Below are 19,629 nucleotides of genomic sequence, written 5' to 3'. Positions count from 1 at the left end.
CCAAGGATTTTCTCTTTTGTAATCATCTTCCTCCTCCCCCTCCTGCTCCCTCCTTCAGGTGGAAATCTTATCCGTTTGGGTGATCCTTCTAATCTCCCTTCTCCTTTCAGTTGGCTCCAACACTCTCCCCAGTGAGAGCTCACCTGAGCCTCCTCCCACCTACTAGGGGTAGGCCGGGATTGCCCTCACCTGGGGCAGGTTATGTCTCCTCCAGGTGACATTTGCAATAAGAAGATAAAGAAGAACTTTTTGTACAGGTTGGAGGGTGGAAAGAACAAAAAACAAATGGACACCGTGCTCCTCTTCGTGTTGCTATTCGTCCTTTGTTCTGGAAGAATCGGGAAGCGATTCCAGGACATGCAAGGGAGTTGTATGCAGTGACCGGGAGTGGGCAAGGTCACCTGTGGCACTCTCCCCTCCGGAGCCGTCTGGAGCCAGTGGCCAGAGCTAGATTGATCCTGGAGATGACCCCGATGCGATGGGAGACCAGACTTTTTAAGCTCAAGTCTCTGTTTGAGGCGACCAGAACTGAGACAGTCCAAAAAAAAAAATCAGTCTAAGAGCAATTGTTTCTCTTTTAGCCAGAAACCTAGAGGGTTCCCACACACACACCAAGATTAAGGACCTGTTGAACACTTATTATATGCAACCAATTATCAAGAAGACTCTTTTTTCCTAAACTGACCTCAGATACTTACTAGATGTATGATCCTGGGCAAGTCATTTCATCCTGTCTTCCTCAGTTTACTCATGTGTAAAATGAGCTGGAGAAGGAAATGGCCAAGAAAACCCCAGATGGGTGATGGAGAGTGAACAACCAGTGTGGGCCACAGAGCCTGGCGTGGGCGGTTTGGTGGGCAGGGGAGGGCACACTGGTTTGTGAGTCTGGGTCTCTAAGACTCTAAGACTCAGTTTCCTCCACTATAAAATGGGGTTAAAGATGCTGGCTGCCCCTCAGAGAGGTATCATCCGACTCCAGGGAGATGACGAGACTGGTTCATCAACTTGAAGATACTAGAGGGATGTTGTCACCAATTGGAATTCCCAGAAAGGAAGCTCCTCCTGCCTTTTCTGGATGGAGAATCTGGGGGAGTCGCACTTGGGAGAGACAGGGCTCGAACCCAAGTCTGTACGCTGCCGCCTCCCCGTTTCCCAGTCTCCCTCCCTTTCCCTCCCCCACGTTCCCTATAACCCAGCAGGGAGGCTTCCTAACTGTTCCTCACACAAGACGCCCCATCTCCCCACTTGGGGTTTTTCCCCTGGCTCAGTCTCCTCCCCCTCTGGGCTTCCCTGGCTTCCCTCACCTCCTCCAGGAAGCCCTTTCCAATCTCCCTTAATGCTACTCCTTCCCTGGGCTCTCTCTCCCTCTGCACTGTCCAGAGCCCTTTGTGAGGTGTCTCTCCCATTCCTGCCTCCAGGGCAGATGTGGGGATCAGATGAATTAGGATTTCTAAAACCCTCATCCCAACCCCCGATGCTGTAAGCCCAACCTGAACGCTCACTGACTGACTGACTGATGGCAGCTTCAAGCATCCTAGTGACTCCCTACTGCCTCCCAGTTGTGTGTGAGTCACTAAAAGGGAGGCGGTGAGCTAAAACCATAGGCTCTGGGGGGCTCTGCCTCACTGGCTGCTCAGTGGTCTTGGACCAGTCACTTCTCCATCAGAGCCATGGCTTTTCCTAACTGAGTGTCCTGCCTCAAGCATCTCCCTCTTCCCATATGATCTTTCTTCCCTTCCCCCCAACACACACACACTCACATCCACACACCCACACAATCTCACACATTCACTCACACTCATACACTCACACACACACTCACACACACAGACACACAATCACAACCCCCCACAATCTCATACACACTCACACACTCACACTTACACACACACACTCACTCATTCACACACACACACACACACACACACAATCACACTCACACACACACTCACATACAGACAGACCCACATTGTGTCAGTCCCAAAAGATTCGACTCTCACTCCCACAACCCCTTCTCAATAACCTCCAGGGGTGCCCTATTACCTTCAGGGCCAAACAGAACATCCCGTCACTCAAAGCCCTTCAGAAGCCGGCCTCCATTTATCTGCCCCCCTCATTGCTCATTTCTCCCCTCCCTCCCGTCCACAGTCCCAGGCCCTCCGTCCCCGATGACCTTTCAGCTCCCGGCCCCACCTGTTCATTGTCCCCCTTTCCTGTTCACCCCTTGGAGTCCCTGTTTCCTTCCAGATTCAGCTCAAGCCCATGTCCCGCAGGGGCTTCCTCAGGCCCTCCCCCCTCCTCCCCCGCCAGGCCTCCCTCTTCCCTTTGGCCCCTCCCCCAATTACTATGTATTTGCTTACGTGTGTTCTCCATATTTTTATGAAACACACTGTCTCCTCCTGGAGACAAAGCCTTTTGAGGGCAGGAACTGTTTCTTATCCTTTTATTTGGCTTTGGCTTTAAATGTCCACTGTCCGACACAAGGGCTGGCACACAGCAAGCACTTAATAAATGCTTGTTAACTCATCTGCAAAATATGAGGTCTAGGTTTTTCAGAAATGTCAAACTTTTGGCGACTCCATTTGGGGTTTTCTTGGCAAAGATACTGGAGGGGTTTGCTATTTTCTTCTCCAGCTTGCTCATTTTACAGATGAGGAAACTGAGGAAACAAGATTAAGTGACTTGCTTAGGGCCACACATACCTGAGATTGAATTTGAACTCCGAAAGATGAGTCTTCCTGATTCTAGGAGCATCATGGTAGCCCCTAATGCCCGCGGGGGAATAGAATGAGTTATTAATTCTTATTCCCTCCATTTATGGATAAGAAAACTCAGCTCTAAAGATTGGAGGAAGACTCTCTAAGGGTAATAAAATGAGTCAGTGGAGGAGGCAGGTCCCAGATCCAGATCTTTCAATAACATGTCTACACATGTGTTTTAGAAACTCCCTGCCCGTTCTCTCCACCCTGTCCCTATTAGGTCACAGATCCAATCACGGAGTGGATCTCAGTGACTAATTCCTGTAAAGCTGGTCCAGATAGAGAGTTCCTTCTAAAGCTTCGGCCACAGATGGGCGGGGAGGGAGACGGGCCTTCTGCGGTATCTCAGGAAGGCCAAAAGTGTGGGTGTTTCCCTGTGGCCCAAATCTCCATCTCTGCAATCAGACTTCACCCCGTAATCCCAGCTCTGCCCACTAGGACCAAGCCCTCTTCCTTACGACCACCCTTCCGATACTTGAAGATGGCTCTTGTCCGTCCAAATCATCTCCAGAAGAAACAACCCCAATCATTTCGAATGATCCTCACTGGGTTTTAACCGAAGCTTTAATCTTGGGCTCCCGGTGACCCCCATCAGCTCCCATGAATTCAGCTCTCTCCTCCCTGCAGACGTTCTCTGGATCTACTTGTGTAGCCCTGACTTCTCTCTTGAACTGCCCACTGGACATCTCCATTTGGATGCCCACAGACTTTTCGAACCCAATATATCTAAAGTCCTGACTTTTCGATTCTTGCTCAGGAGCCGTCATCTTTGGACTCTTCCCTGCTCTTCCCTTGATATGTTATCAGCTGCCAAGTCTTGTTGGTTCTACCTGATATGACAGATGTTTGCTGTCCATGGTCCTATCCTCACATGACCACAGTCATCTTCTTTTGCCTTTCCCCTCTGCAATAACTTCCATCATGGCTCTCCCCTCCCCTCAGTCACCAAAATGATATTTCTTTCTTTCTTTTTTTCTTTTCTTTTCTTTTCTTCCCTCCCTCCCTCCCTCTCTTCCTTCCTTCCTTTATTTCTTCTTTCTTTCTTTTTTTGCTGATGCAATTGGGGTTAAGTGACTTGCCCAGAGTCACAAAGCTAGGAAGTGTAAAGTGTCTGAAACTAGATATGAACTCAGGTCCTCCTAATTTTAGGGCTGCTGTTCTATCCACTGTGCCACCTAGCTGCCCCCAAAAGGATATTTCTGTTTTTTAATTAAAGCTTTTTATTTTTCAAAACAGTAGACAATTTTTCGACATTAGGCCAAGCAAAACCCTGTGTTCCAGTTTCCCCCCTTCCCCCATGTCCTCCCCTAGATGGCAAGTAGTCCAATATATGTTAAACATGGTAGGAATATATGTTAAACCCAATACATGCAGACATATTTATACAATTATTGTGCCACACAAGAAAAAAAGAGAAGCAAAATAAAATGCAAGCGAACAACAATGAAAAGAGTGAAAATGCTGCATTGTGTTCTATACTCAGTTCCCACAGTCCTCTCTCTGGGTGCAGACGGCTCTCTCCATCACAAGACCATTGGAACTGGTTTGAATCATCTCGTTGTTGATGAGAGCCACGGCCATCGGAATTATCATATTTTCTTGTTGTTGCCGTGTACAATGATCTCCTGGTCCTGCTCATTTCACTCAGCATCAGTTCCTATCAGTCTCTCCAGGGGTCTCTGAAATCGTCCTGCTGGTCATTTCTTACAGGACCGTAATATTCCATAACATTCATGTACCATCGTCCATTCTCCAATTGATGGGCACCCACTCAGTTTCCAGTTTCCTGCCACTACACAAAGGGCTGCCACAAACGTTTTTGCACATGTGGGTCCCTTTCCCTCCTTTAAGATCCCTTTGGGATATAAGCCCAGTAGAAACACTGCTGGGTCAAAGGGGATGCACAGTTTGATAACTTTTTGAGCAGAGTTCCAAATTGCTCTCCAGAATAGCTGGATGCATTCACAACTCCACCAACAATGTATCAGTGTCCCTGTTTTCCCACATCCCCTCCAACATTCATCATTATCTCTTTCTGTCGCCTTAGACAATCTGACAGGTGTGTGGGGTATCTCAGAGTTGTCTAATTTGTATTTCTCTGATCAATAGTGATTTGAAGCACCTTTTCATGTGACTACAAATAGTTTCCATTTCTTCTTCTGAACATTGTCTATTCAAGGATATTTCTAAAGTACAAGTCTGACCACATCCTTCCTCTGCTGAAAAACCTTCAACAGCTGCCAATTGCCCTTTTCTGTTTGGCATTGAAAGCCCTTTGCCATTGGGTTCCCACCTGACTTTCCACATTGATCTCACACGACTTCCCCTGCTGTAGTCTACAGAAAGCCCTGACAATTAACTGGTCCCAGCCCTCCCTCTGGGTCCACACAGGTCTCAGTCTTTACCTTCTCCGGTCATGCTCCTGGTTCTGGAGCTGAAAAGGGCCTCAGAAGCCATAAATTAAATCTCCCCATTTTGCAGAATAGGAAATAGGCTGGCAGCAAGTCCCAGAGTCAGGAGTCAGGTCTTTGGACTTTGAGACTGACTCCCATTGGAAGGACCACATAATACAACCAGCTCATTTTTACAGACAGTTCAACTGAGGACCAGCGGGCCTTTGCTTCATGTCACATGGAGTACGCTCATTTGACTGGAACCCGGGTCTCCCGATTCCCGTTCGTGTGCCCTTTTCATCATGCTGTGCCGCTGGCCATCCTTCCTTCCCTCCCTGTGTCTCTCCTCCCTGATCCCGACTCCTTCCCAAGTGAGGGCTCACTCTCGTGGGCAGAACGGAACCCCCCCAAAAAAGGATTTCATTTTGGGCCCCCTGCCTGGGCCTTTCACCGCCTCCTCCAGAAAGTCCCCCTTGACTTTCCCGCCTAATCTCGTCTCCTCTGAACAGATCTCGGCCCTGTTTCTCCCCTCCTTTGGCCATGTCCCAAGGCTTCTTGAGAGCTCATTTGCTTTGGTGACTGTGAATTAAATCTCAGCCGAGAGCAGAGACGTTGGAGCCGATAATGGCTGAGGAACAGTCACTGATTGGTCTCCCTGGGGAATTCAGCATTTCCCCCTTTCAAAACCTCTCGCTCAGGGCCCTGCTCCTGATTCCTGAGGCGCAGAGCCAGGGAGTCCTTTGGGCTGAGTCCTAACCCTCACCCTGCCCTGCCCGGGTCTGGCCCTCACATCCCCTTCCTCCCTCCATAATGCAAAGCTCCTCCTCTCCTGGATCAGGCTCATCCCAGGCTGCCCTCGGGCCCGGCACTGGGGCCAAATGCTCTTCCAGCCCTTTTGACATCTTTCGTCATTGTCTCAGGCTTGACCTGGTGTTTCAGAGCAAAGTGGGAAGAGAGGCCGGCCTCTACTTGCTTTCCAGAGGGAGGCTGATGGGGAGGGAGGGGTCCAGCCGCAGCCTCGTCCATCAGGGGTGGGGGGGTACAATGCTCTCTGGCCGTCTCTCCCGTCCTCCCAGCCATCAAAGAGAGCAGGTCTCCGGCCCATCCTCCATCATGCCCTCTTCCCCATTTAATCTGTCTTGTCTTTTGATAAGAAGTAATAAGAGTGAGGTTCTGCCCAGGGGGAGAAGGAGGAGGGGAGGGAGGGGGAGGACTTCTGAGCTAGAAAGTGGCAGGAGCCCAGATGTTATTATTAATTATTAATTACTTGCAGTGTTCATAGAATGATGGCTCTAAAGTGAAACCCCTGAGTTCATTTCAGGCCAATCTCCTCTTTTTACAGAGGAGGAAACTGAGTCACGGATCACAAGCTCACAGGGAGTACAGTCAATATTCCAGACCAGATCAAAGGATCAGAGAATTGGAGCGAGAAAGGATGATGGAAATCGGGAAGCCCAACCCCCTTATTTGCAGAGGAAGAAACTGAGTCAGAGACATGAAGAGCTTTTAAAGGTCTTATCCCGGGGTTCTGGAAACCGTTGCCTCATGATGTAGAAGGTTGAGGTTCAGGGAGCGCTCCCCCACTGCTTCCCGGGGAGTATTCCCGAGGTCTGCCCTGTCCAGGGTCCCTGAGCCAGCCGAGGGCACAATCAGAACCAGCACTCAGGCTTTCTGGTCCCGATCCAGGCTCCTCCCAGAGCCTCCAGCTGAGGGCCTGCCGGGTCCCCCCAAGACCCCTTTTGAGGACTCTGGTGAGGAAGACAGAGGGCCTTCCTGTCCCCCCCCCAAGTTCCTCCTTCTGTTCTGCCCACCAGTCTGACTTCCCCTCCCCCAGGGAGGCTCAGGAGCTTCAGGGAGCAGCCCCATCTCCCACCCCCACCCCAGCTGCCGGGGTGACCTTGGGCCGGGGGAGGGGAGAACAGCTGCCAGCTCCAGGAAGCTGCAATTCCCATGACCTCTTCAAAAACCCTGCCATCATTTTCCTCCCAAGAAAGGGCCGCCGGTAGTTTTTGCTCCCCCCTTTCCAGACAGAAAATGAGGTTCCGGGTGAGTCAGCAATATCAGAATCAGAATTGTGGCCCAGAGGAAAGGGTCCTGAGCCTGGAGGTCAGTCGCCCGCCCTATCTGGGCCTCCGTTTCCCTCTCTGTTCGTATGTCTGTGAAATGTCTGGGGCTTTATCTCATCTGTAAAATGAGTAGGTTGAATCACACACACGGACACACAACCCACATACACACACAGACACACCCAGCCCCCCCACTCACACACATGCACACGCACGGACACACGTGTGTTGAGGTTGAGAAGGGCCCCCAAAGTCCCAGGAACCCTAAAGCTTTTGGAGTCTGTTCCCAAACCCGGACGGTTTCAGGGTTTCACATCATATCACACCCACCCACACCCACCCACACCCAGGGCACCTTTGGTCCAGGGCTGGAAGCTCAGACTCCCTCATTTCCCGAGGGAGGAGCTCCGTCCCCCGGGGGTTCTGGGGCCCAGGATCCGGGGGCGGCTGGGGGGCTGCCCTCAGCGAGCAGTCTGGGAGAAGGGCCCGCCCCCGGGGGTGGCCTAAGCCAGGAACTGCGGGACGGGCCGCAGGAGCCCGCGGGAGGGGGCGGGGGGCGGCCGGCAGCGCCTTTGGCTCCATCCCAGAGTTCCAGGTCCAAGGCACAGGCAGGAGGGTGGGGCGGGAGAGCGGCCGCACGTGTCCCCGGGCGCTGGCCCCCTGAGCTTTCCCAGAACTGGCCCGGCGGCTTCTGGGGACTCGGGCCGCGGCCGGGACCGCCCCCCCCCCCCCCCCGTTTGCGGCCCCGCGCCGCGTTCCCAGCTTCCCGCTGGCCCGGGCCCAGGCCGGGGGCCAGGCGAGCCGTGCCAGCCGTGCCAGCCCTGTCCCTGGCCCTGGGGCCGCGCCCACCGCCCTGCACACGCGGCTGCCTCTTCCCTCCCGCGGGGCGCCCCGGCTTCCCGGGACCCCGGCCCCGCCGCTCCCGGGCAGAGCAAGCCCGGAGGCCTCCCCGCGCCGCCGGGGAGGGGGCGGCTGAGGCCCGACAGCCCGCGGTGGCCGGCGCTCGGGGGCCGGGCGGAGAGACCCTCCCAGGGCGGGGCGTGGGGCCAGGTGGCTTTAAAGCGCCGGAGCCAATCAGAGGCCTCCCCGGGCCCGGCCGGGCTGGCGCATTCGGTTACGGAGCGGCCGTCACCCCACTGGCTCCGTCCTGCCCCTGGAAGCCCGCCGGCCCCTCCATTCACCGCCGCCCGCTCCGCGGCACTTCCGCTCGGGCGCCTCGCGGGCCGGCCGGCGGCTGAGGGCGGGATGGGGCGCGCGGGCTGGCTGCTCTGGGCGCTGGCGGCCTGGGGGGCCGCGCTGGCGGGCCGGGGGGCCGCGCCGGGGCTCCGCCGCAGCGCCACCTCCTGCCACCGGGCAGTGCCCGGCGCGGGGCCCGGCGCCCCCCCGCGCTCGCTGAGCTTCCTGAGCCGGCGCCCCCCCGGCCCGGCGCTCTTCCACGCCCGCTGGGATGCGCGCGGGCACCTGCTGGGGTGCGCCTTCTGGGAGGAGGCCGCCGCCGTCCGCGCCTACCGGGCCGCCTGCGCGCGGGACAGGGCGGGCGCCTTCGCCCGCGCCCCGAGCCCTGCGCTGCGCCGAGCCCTGGCAGCCCTCCGGGAGCGGCGGGGCGCCTGCGTCCGCCCCGAGGGGGGCCCCCCGGGCCGAGGCGGGGGGGCGCCCCGACGGCGCGCCAAGAGGGGCTGGACCATGCCCGGGACGCTGTGGTGCGGCGTCGGGGACTCTGCCCGGAACGCCACCGACCTGGGTAAGGGAGCGCCCCGCCGCGGCCCGGGAGCCCGACCGAGTTAGAGGCGGAGGGCCCCGGGGCCCCGTACGCGGGGCGGGGAGGGAAGCCCCTGGCTGCTGGGCCCCAAACCTGCGGGAGGGGGCGGGGAGGGAAGCCCCTGGCTGCTCTGGCCCCAAACCTGCGGGGGGGGGGGGGGGGGAGGGAAGCCCCTGGCTGCTCGGCCCCAAACCTGCGGGAGGGGGACGGGGGGGGGGGGGGGGAGGGGAAGCCCCTGGCTGCTCGGCCCCAAACCTGCGGGGGTGGGAGGGAAGCCCTGGCTGCTCTGGCCCCAAACCTGCGGGGGGGGGGAGGCCTGCCCCTGGCTGCTCCGGCCTCCCCCGGCCCGCCCGCTCAGCCCGCCCCTCCCACAGGCATCTTCCAGGGGCCCGACCTGTGCTGCCGCGAGCACGACCGGTGCCCCCAGAACATCGCCCCCTTCCAGTACAACTACGGGATCCGGAACTACCGCTTCCACACCATCTCCCACTGCGACTGCGATGCCAGGTGACTGCGGGGACGCCCGGCCCGGGAGAGTCCCCCGGGAGGAAGAGGAGGCGGGGCCGGGGGGCGAACCTGCCACAGCAGCCTCTGTGGGGCGATCCCGCGCCGGGGCAGGTCCTCCGGCCGCTTTGCGCTTGGGGGAGAGTTCCCAGGCTCATTGCCTGGGCCGGGCAAGGAAGCTCGGGAGAGGGAGTTCGGGCTAGAGCGGGGGGGGGGAGGGAGGGTCCCTTAGCCAGAAGCCTCCTACCTGGGGGCAGCAGCCCCCTCCCCCCCGGCGGCGGGGGTCCCAGAGTTAGGATTTCGGAGCAGCGAGTGTGGGACTGGCGCCCGCTTTGCATCCCCATCCAGCCGGGCGCAAAATCTCCCGCGAGAAGGGCCGCGCGTGGGAAAGTTTGAGGCGTCCTGCCCGGGGCTCAGTTGCCGCAGTTGGAACTTGGGAGGGGGGGAGGGTGGGCTGCGTTTCTTAAACTTTTTCAACTGGAGACCCCCTTTTCCCGGAGAAATTTTTCCCCGAACCTGGGATGCAGATAGGTCAAAAATCAAGCATTTGTTGAGAATAAACCTTAATTGGGGGAGATCCATTTGCACGACCACACATGGGGTCTCCACCCACACTTGGGGATTGTCCAGCTGTGTGACCCTGGGCAAGTCACTTAACCCCAGTTGGCTTAGCAAAAGAAGAAGAAGAAGGGATTGGAATGGAGGCTCATGGGAAAATCAAGTGGGAGCTTAGATGGGAAACCATTTCCATAGACTTGCCTTCCTTTGATTTTCAAGGTATTTGACTTAATACAGGTCAAATTATTGTTCTGAAAAGAGGGATGACTCCAAAACAAACAACAAAAAAAGACACACCAGGGGGTTCCTCTTTAATTCCTCGGTCTTCTGGATTTTCCCGGTTCCTGGGGTGGAGGCGGGGAGGCAGAGGCGGCTCGCTGAGGGCACTAAGCTCAACCCACCTTTTGGGGTCCCCTCCCTTCCGCACTTCCGCTCCCCACCAAAGCTGTGGAGGGGGCGAGGAACCGACCTTTGGGCTCCCGGTCCCAGGTTCCACAGCTGTCTCCAGAAGCAACAGGATGCGATTTCGGACTTTGTGGGCACCACCTTCTTCAACCTGCTGGAAATTCCCTGCTTTGTGCTGGAGGAGAAGGAGGCGTGCATCCAGTGGTACTGGTGGGGCGGGTAAGTGGCCTGGACTCCAGTGGTACTGGTGGGGCGGGTAGATGGCCCGAGCCTGGGTGGTACCAGTGGGGCAGGTAGTGACCTGGCCCCTGCCGGTGGGTGGAGAGTTGGCCTGGACTCCATCTGACTGCTCCCGTCCGACTGCTCCCATCAGATTTTTCCTTTCTCTCCCAGTCCTTCCCTTATTGTTCCTCTGGGGACTCCTTCCCCACACCTTCCCCCTGTTGTCCTGTACTGGCCAGAGGCTTGGGGCTACCCCACCCCGGGGCTTTTCTGGGCCTAGGAGAGCGGGTTGAGGGAGCCCCGTGTCATGTCCTGGAAGCGTGTCCTTGCCCAGACTCCCCGCTGCCGGCCCGTGTGCCCACAAGAGCGAGTTCTCTGTCCCAGTTTCAATTTCCTCACCTGTAAGATGAGGCAATAATGATAAGTAACCACCCAAGCCTGAGCCTCACCGGGGACGATTCTCTGCAACCGTAACCTGGAGTGCCCTGGTTACTTCAGCCGCCGGGGACGTCCGGCCGGGATTTCTCTCCCGGCCTCAATTTCCCCCTCTGGAGAACGAAGGGCTGCATTAGACAGATCTAGGAGCCTTCACTGTGTGCCTTTCTTGTCTGAGGCCCGAGAAGGCCGGGCACAGGTGGTGGCCCAGCCCCAAGGGCACCAAACCAGTAAGGCAGCCTCCTGTCAGCCTTCTCCAGAATGGTTGGGAGACTCAGGGGCCAGGGAGGAGAGGAGGAAAGTACAGCTCATCCTCCCCAGCTCCGGGGTGAGCTCTCTGAGCAGGAGGAGGCCGGAGAATCAGGAGGGGCACCTGGAGAAATGGGAGCCCATAAAATTGAGAATAGAAAACAGGGGATGTCAGGACTAGGAGAAGGGACTTAGAATAGGGGATGTCAGGGCTTGGAGGGGGCTTAGAACAGGGGATGTCAGGGCTGCGAGGGAGCTTAGACCAGGGGATGTCAGGGCTGAGTTGAGGCTTAGAACAGAAAACACCGTTTCCTGAAGATGGCTGGGAAGTAGGATCCTGCATTTCCACAGGACTTTTGACCACACATTGGCTCCCCTCCCACACTGTGAGGCTAGGACAGAATTCACAAGTCCACTTGGGGGGGGGGGAGACAGGCTTGGGACAGTGCTTCGTGCCCAGGTTCCAGGATGGTCTCCAGGGTGGGTCTCTCCAGAGCCTCCTTCTCCATCAGGACCTAAAGAGCCTTTATTAAGTGCTTCCTGCGTGCTCTCCCAGCCCTGGAGGGGCCTTTCTGAGCGGGCAGACAATGAATAGCCAGGGCAGAGACCCCCAGGCCTCAATTTCTTCCAACTCTAAATGAGGGGGTAGGGACCAGATGACCATTTGGGGTCTATGGACCTTCCTCTCCTTCCTCCTTCCTCTCCTTACCAGGTGTAAGAAATACGGCCTGATTTCCCAGGCCCGACTTCTGCAACAGAGTCTCTATAATGTGACTCAGGCCCTGCCTAGCCCCGGAGTGAAGGCTTCTGGGAGGAAGCAGCAGAGACAGAGGCATGGAATGCTGGGTGTTGGAGACAAGGAGCACAGGTCCCGTTTCCATCCTTCCCCGCCTCCGCCCAGCAGTCCGCAGAAAGTTAATAGCAGTGCCCAACCACCATCTCCAACCGTCCCCGGCCTGGTTGCCAGCATGCTGACCACGCCAGAACAGCAAGCAAGAATATCTGGGGACTACCACACTGAGGGGAAACCTTGGAACGGAGGCCACAGGCCTGGAGGGAACCAAGCAGCCAGAGGTGCAGCAGAGGGAGCTGCTCAGGGACCCCTAGAGACCCCAGCCCCTGATGGCGCAGGTCCAAAGGGCTCTCTCCACCCTGTCGACAAGAAGGGCATCTACCAAGGTAAGCAGGGATGGGGCCCCTGAAGTGCATGTGCTCCCCAAGGTGATGGTGGGCCCATATCCAAGCCTCCTCTAAAAATGGGGGCAATAAACCCCCAGAGTACCGACCTCCCATCGATCCTGGGGAAACTCCATGAGGACAATGGATGTAAAGGGCTTGAAAACCTTAATTCGCCTCAGAAATGGATAAGAGCTCTTGCTCCTGATCGGGTGTTCATGGCCACGCTCACCATTGAGGGGTCTGCTTGAGGGCCAGGAGTGGAGGGAAGCTGAGTGAGTGTGAAAATGAGGTCCTGAGGTGGGGCGGGTTGCCTCTGGGGGCCGTTTTAAAGACAGTTCATACCCCTCATGTGAGACACCTTCCTCAGTCCCCAGCTGAGATTACCTTCATATTGTTCATCTCCTCCTTTAGACAGGAGGTTCCCTGAGGGCAGGGGCTAGAGGTTTTGCCTTTCCTTGGGTTCCTAGTTCTTAGCACTGTGCAAGGCATACAGTGAGCACATAATAAATGCTTTATCAATTATTCACATCAGCACATGTCCTCTCCTCCATTAGAATGTCACCCTCCCCCCCAGGCCAGGGACTGATTTTTTTCTTTGTGCCCCTAGGGCTACACACATACTTGGCATACAACAGGTACTTACTAAATGGTTATTTAATTGATCCATTCTAAAGAGGGAATTCTGGTTCAGACTGGGATTGGACTAAATGCCTCTGAAGTCCTGCTGGGCCCTGAGATTCTAAGATCCTGTGATTCAGGGCTTATTTCTCTCTATCACTTTGTAGGATTGAAGCATGATTCAACAAAACATGTTAGCAAACACTCCTGGGTGCCCAGCCCTGCACCCGGGGGGAATGACAGGTCTGCTTTATGGGATAATCCAGTTGTTGGGTCAGAGATAAAAGGGACCTTCTGGAAGCCACCGACACCAACCCTGGGATTTTAGGTGGAGAAACTGAGGCTCGGGGAGGGGGCCACATGGGTAGTAAATAGGAGAGGCAGAATCTGAACCCAGGACGTCTGAACCACAGAACCACAGATCCAAGGCACTGCCTATGCCCCGGCTCCCTAGGAATCTTTGGAATTTATCCTTACAGGATGTGGATGAGTTTGTGCATAAAAAGGCCAGGGAATGAAGGGATGTGAGTGAGTGTGTGAGGGTGTGAGAATGTGTAAGTGTGAGTAGGAGTGTGAGTGTGTAAGTGTGAGAGAGTGAGTGTGTGTGTGCATCTGCCCGGGTCTCTGAGCATGCGTCCTTAGCACAGAGGGGACCCAGCTTGGAGTGGGGGGGGGGGGCAGAATTTATGTTCCCAGGCCTTCAGGCACTGTGACCCTGGCACTTTATCCCAATTACCTTCCGTCCCCCCTCCCCAAACAGGGGACCTGAGCCCCAGGGAGTTAGAATTCGGGGCCCACGGTCATAAAGCACCCAGGGGTGTGTGAGCCCTTCCCATCGGGCCCTTTCCGCCGGCTGAGGTCCTGCCCCAGTGTTAGACGTGCAGGTGCTCCTGCCTCTGGCCCACCCGCGCCCTGTTGGGGGCCCCCGTTTTTCCCCAGCGTCCGAACCGGGGTGGAAGGTCCCGAACGGGGAAAAAGGGTAGCGCCAAAAAGGCCCCCCCCTTTTGAAAAAGGGGGGGGAGGGAGGCGGGGAGGAGGAAGGAAGGGAAGAGGGGAAGGAGGGGGAAGGGGAAAGGGGGAAGGGGCAAAAAAAAAAGGTCCCCTGGAGGCCAAGGGGGGAAAGTCCCAGCAGGTGGAGGACAAACTGTGGCGGGCGCTGGCTTGGACTTGCTTTGAGCTGGGACCCCCCGAGGCCTGCGAGCCCAGTCCTGGGTGAGTGGCCGCCGCTCTCGGGCCCGGGGGGGGGGGGGGGAGGAGGAGGGGGAGCGCGCTGGCCCTGAAAGCTCGCCCTGCCGCCTCTCTCCGGGCCCACTTTCCTCCCGGCCCCAGGCGCCCCAAGGCCCGGCCCCCTTCCCGCTGGCCTTGTCCCTGTGGGGGAGGCTCGTGCCCAGCAGGTGGCGCCAGAGGCCCCGTGCCCGCAGGAGGGAGCCGGCAGCGGCCCCGAGCCCTCGTCCCTGCCCCTCTCCCGGCCCGTGACCTTGGGAACCCCCCACCCCTTGTGCCTCGGAGGCTCAGGGCTTTGTCCGGCTCCGACGCTCTGTGTTCCAGACGCCGAATGTTCTCTGCTCTGGTCGCTGTACAAGCTTCCTCCTCTGTGAAATGGGGAGGTTGGAGAGGATGGTGCCTAAGGCCCCTCCCAGTCTCGTGCTCCCTGTTCTAGGCCCCGCCCCCAGCGCCCCATCCCCCGTTCTAGGCCCCTCCCACTCTGACCGCCTGGCGCCCCTGACCGTCCCCCCCTCCCCCCAGCTGCAGGGAGGAGCCCCGGGCCGTGCTGGTCCCCGCCCGGCACCTGCAGCGTTTGAGGAGGAAGCCGCGGGGTCCCCTCCGTGGAGCCCGAGGGAAGGTTGTGGAGAAGCAGCTGAAGAAGAGAGAGCGGGAGAGGCGGCGGCGGGGGTCTCGGGGGGCCCTGGCGCTCTACGACCGCTGCCGAGAGATGGTCTCCGCCTGGCGCTGGGCGCCCCGGTGATGGAGGAGGCGGCGGCCGGGCCGGGCCGGGTGTGCGGGTCCCGCTCCTGAGTCCCACCGGCACCGGACGCCCCGGGCCCTCGGGGCCAGCCCGGGCCTCGGCCTGCCGGCAGCGTCTGCCTCCCGCTCGCCGCCCCGGAACCCAGGGCCCCGCTCCCCTGCAGGCCAGCCCGTGACTGCCGGGGCAGAAGGCCGCGGTCACTGCCGCGCTGGGGGGGTGGGAGCGAGCCCTGGGCGGCGGCGGAGGCCCGAGCTCAGTCCCGGCCCCTCAGACTCCGCGCCCCGTCGGGGCGAGTCCCCCCGCTGGGAGCAGCGGGAGGGAGGGAGCCGACAGTCTGGGTCCCAGGCCCTGCCCGATACCGGCCTGTTTCTCCATCTCCAAAATGTGGGGGCTGGGCCAGGGGGGCCCGGGCTCCTCCTCTCTTGTGAGAACCCCATAATCTGAGCCCAGGCAGGCGGCAGCCCCCCCTCCAAAAGTCGCCTCAACGTCCATGCTCGGCCTCGATGCCCGGCCCATCCTGCGGCCTGGCTCCTTCCGCTTAGCCCGGGGGCCTTGCTCTGCCCTCGGGACCAGCTTATTTACAGCCCGGGGAAGGGGGCAGATAACCGCGGCCGTCCTGTTGGATGTTGGACGATGTTGGAATATCGCACAGTGGAGAGCTGGCCACGGCCCGGGCGGGCACCGCCGTCCCACCCAGGATGCAACGAGAAAGGTCACTTGTCACCCAGCTCTGAGCCCCCGGGGTGAGCGGCTTCCGGCCTCCCTGTGCCCACAGCCGCGGCAGCATCGCCCTGTCCCCGCATCCTTGGTCCAGGAGGCGCTGCCCTGAGTCCAACTGAGGCTGTGGCTACCGGGGACAGGAGGGCATCTCCTTCCCCAGGGCGAAGCCGCGGAGGACATCTGGGGCCTGTCTCCGGGCCAAAAGCAAGGCCAGAGGGAGGACCCGGGGCTGCTGGTTTCTACAGGCAGACATGGGAGCTGGTCTTGGCTCGGAGCTGGACCCCCCTCCCCCCCATGTAGATGCGTTCATAGATAGGGGACATTGATCCGTCCCAGCTGTGGGACCTTAGGTTCCCATTCTGAGCCTCAGTTACCTCATCTAAAAATGGAGCTAGACCTGATCAAATAGAAGTTCTTCCTAGCCCAGACTTCCCCTGTTCTAAGCTCCTCCCAGCTCTGATATTCCTTGTTCCAAGTTTTCTTCTGACTCTTGACATTCCCTGATATTCTCTGTTCTAAGACATCCCCTGTTCTAAGGCTCCTCCCAGTTCTGACATCCATGGTGCTCCCCATTTCTCTCCCTTTCCTCCCTCCTCCCCAAGGCAGCCAGCAATCTGATGCAGGTTAGACATGGGCCAGTCTTCTAAGCGTGTTTCCTATTTGTCGCGCTGCACAAGAAAAATCAGATCGAAACGGGAAAATGAGAAAGGAAAAACCCCGAGCAGACAAGTGACAGCAAAAACCAACCAAACAAGCAAAAATCCTGAGACGTGACAGCAAAAAACCCAAGACAAGTGACAGCAAACCCCCCCGAGACAAGTGACAGTAAAAAGGGGAAAATCCGACGCTTGGATCTCACTCATTCCCAGTCTCTCCCTGGGTGCAGGTGGATCTCCACCCCAAGTCTAATGGAACTGCCTTGAATCCCCTCATTGTTGAAAAGAGCCACGTCCATCACAGTTGATCATCACATAATCTTGTCACTATGTACAGTGACCTCCTGGTCCTGCTCCTTTCCCTCGGCATCAGTTCCTGTCAGTCCCTTCAGGCCTCTTTGCAATCCTCCTGCTGATCCTTTCTTACCGACCAATAATATTCCATAATGTTCATATATCACAATTTCTTCAGCCACTCCCCACTGATGGGCGTCCCCTCAGTTCCCAGTTTCTGGCCACTACAAAAAGCTGCCACAAACATTTTCGCACATGGGGGTCCCCCTCCCTCCTTTAAGTTCTCTCTGGGATGTAAGCCCAGGAGAGACCCTGCTGGATCTAAGGGGATGCACAGTGCGCCTTTGGGTGTGGCTCCAAATTGGTCTCCAGAACTGACATCCCCTTTCTAAGACTCCTTCCTAACTCTGATATTCCTTGTTCTAAAGCCCCTCCCAGCCCTGACACTCCCCCTGTTCTGTACCTCCAGCTGTGTCTGTTCTGTGACCCTTCTGTACTTGGGAAGGCTTCCCCCTCTCCCTCCCCCTGCTGTCCATGACCAATAGTGCATCCTCCTCCCTCTTGCTCCACAGAAGGCTCTGAGAAGGGGGGAAGGGCAGCCCCCAGCCTCAGTGGTTGTGGACAGACCTTCCCTCGTCCCCAGCCACAGTCCCCGAAGAAGAGTGGGGGCTCCCAGAGGAGCAGAGTGGGGGCTTCCAGAGCTGCCAGGGAAGAGAATCCAAGACATAGCTCCCCTTCTGTTCTTGCCTTTGGGCCCTGGGCCCCCTGCTTCCTGAAGAGTGGTACAATGGACAGCGCCCATGGCCCAGTCCTGGATGGCTGACTTGGGAGCAGCCTTTCTTTCTCTGACCTTCAGTTCTCTTCTCTGTGGAGGGAGGGGGTGGGCCTTGGTCTCCAGCCCCTCCCAGCCCTGAGCACTGTTCACCCAGCCTCGTTCGGAGGTCTCTGGTGACGGGGAGCTCACCACCCCCACACCCGCCCATTCCATTGTGAGCTGGCTCTAATTGCCGGGAAGTCTTGGGTCTTTGGGGCTGCCTTGTAATTTCTGGCAGCTCTAACCTCGGGACAAGCAGAAGGGGGCCCAGCCTCCCTCCCGTGACAGCCTCCAGAGGAAGGAGTAATTGTCTTTGAGAAACCTTGGACTTCCTTGGAGAATTAGTCACCATTCCGTGCCCCTGTGGGGAAGCTTCTGCCAGGCTCCCGTGTTGCCGGGCTTGGTCCCAGCCTCCCCTGCTCGGGCTAAGGGGGTGATCTGTGCCCAGACTCTCCCCACAGAAGGGAAGGTGCGGTTTAGCAGGAATGCCCAGGTTCGGTCTTGGTATCCTCCCCTGCCTGGAACCCCATCCTCCCCCATCTTTCCTAACTTCTCGATGACACTTCCAGACTGCGGCCCCAAAACATAGGTCATGAGGAGTTTGCCCGGGTCCGAGTTTCTCGGGGCATCTTGCGGGACTGCCGGACAGACCCACGTTCCCAGGGGCCTGCTTTGGTACCAGGTCAAGTGCCAGGATGACCCCTCTCTGGGACCGGGTTCCATGAATTTATTCAGATTGATTTCATTCCCATGTCACAAGGCAACAGGCAAGCGCCTTTGTTGTTGTTTCATCCAGTGGGGAAGCCCCGATTTCTCAATCACTAGTCACTGCCCCATTGCTTCTTTCACCTCCCACCTCTGGGCCTTTGCCCTGGCTGTGCCTCCCGCCTCACTCTCTGCCCAAGAACCACCTTCAGCACGAGCCCTTTGCTGCTCCTTCAAGAGGCTTCCACCAAATCACCCAAATTCATCTTGTCTTAGATGCGAACGTGTTGTTCCTCCCTTCAAACGGGAGCTTGGAGAGTTTCATGTTTTACTTCAGCTCCAGTGTCTGGCACACGGCAGGTGCTGATCAGTGCTTGCTGATCGACCCCCTAGTTATCACCCTTCCCCCTCACACTCCTCTGCATTTACTCCTCTGTGCCCATGGAGGTGTTGTCCCAGGGAATGGGACAATATGTACCCCTGGAGCAACCGTTCTTCATTTTTATGGTGAATTAATGCCCTTTATTTCAACCTGGCCTCTGACCCAGACTACCGGGGCCATCCCACAAGTTACCCAACATCTCAGCCCCAGACGAGAGCCAGGGCTTCCCAGTGGGCATCTAGCCCCAGCACAGGCACCTCACGGGGATACAGGAAGAACAGATTATTAGAAGCGTCCAAACCCTGGGGGAAATCATCTGAGAAGGACCCTGAAGTCCTTGGAAGCCCTCTGCAGTTAATTGAACCCTAAGGCCCAGCACAACAATGTTCTTTCCATGGGTCTGGAGTCAGGAACGACCGAAGTTTGAGTCCAATCTCTCTCTCACTAGCCGTGTGATTCTGGGTAAGTCATTTCTTAACCTGCCTGCCTTAGTTTCCTCATCTGTAAAATGGGGCTAATCTCTACCTCATAGGGTTGTTGCAGGGATCAAATGAGATATTTGTAAAGCCCCGAGCACACGTTGCTGGTGTTTAATAAATGCTCATTTCCTTTCTTTGGGTGATCTTTGTTTTACATCTCTCCCCCAGCTCCTTCTCCTTGGCTCGTTGAAGAGCGTCAGTGGAAAGGAAATTATTTCGGTTCTACAAGACAGGAGCAAGAGGGGTAAGGGGGATAGAGATAGCCTCGAGAAGGTGAGGATTCAGGTCCCAGCCCCGTTGTTCACTCATGCCCTTTGAGACCCGACCTCTTGGAATCTGTAAAAAAAAAAACCCAAGGGACTTTGATGAAATGCTCCCTTTCAGCCTTGAATGGGCAAAGAGCAGCTGAGGAAAAACTTCCTCATCATAGCCTGATGGGAAATAGGCTCCCATGTAAGGTAATGAG

General features: G+C 57.2%; 1 protein-coding gene across 1 annotated transcript; it reads left to right on the top strand.

Annotated features, from left to right (window-relative positions):
- The first annotated feature begins 8,463 nt into the window (after positions 1-8,463).
- PLA2G3 (phospholipase A2 group III) lies at positions 8,464-19,210 on the top strand. Its single transcript, XM_031948902.1, has 6 exons — positions 8,464-8,959; positions 9,352-9,484; positions 10,529-10,663; positions 12,063-12,529; positions 14,245-14,359; positions 14,894-19,210. Exons 1-6 carry the CDS (start codon positions 8,464-8,466, stop codon positions 15,111-15,113), a joined length of 1,566 nt encoding a protein of 521 aa, XP_031804762.1. The 3' UTR covers positions 15,114-19,210.
- Positions 19,211-19,629: the final 419 nt, after the last annotated feature.

Source organism: Sarcophilus harrisii, chromosome 1, assembly GCF_902635505.1.
Source record: "Sarcophilus harrisii chromosome 1, mSarHar1.11, whole genome shotgun sequence".
NCBI classification, from domain to species: domain Eukaryota; kingdom Metazoa; phylum Chordata; class Mammalia; order Dasyuromorphia; family Dasyuridae; genus Sarcophilus; species Sarcophilus harrisii.
The sequence above is the reverse complement of the archived record's forward strand: the minus strand, read 5'-3'. Positions and strand labels throughout refer to the sequence as shown.

Bases quoted from the DNA above. Each gene is read 5' to 3' on its own strand.
- PLA2G3 (XM_031948902.1), top strand. From the start codon at position 8,464: ATGGGGCGCGCGGGCTGGCTGCTCTGGGCGCTGGCGGCCTGGGGGGCC. The intron at 10,664-12,062 runs GTAAGTGGCCTG...TCTCCTTACCAG, and splicing joins CAGTGGTACTGGTGGGGCGG to GTGTAAGAAATACGGCCTGA. The intron at 14,360-14,893 runs GTGAGTGGCCGC...CCCTCCCCCCAG, and splicing joins GCCTGCGAGCCCAGTCCTGG to CTGCAGGGAGGAGCCCCGGG.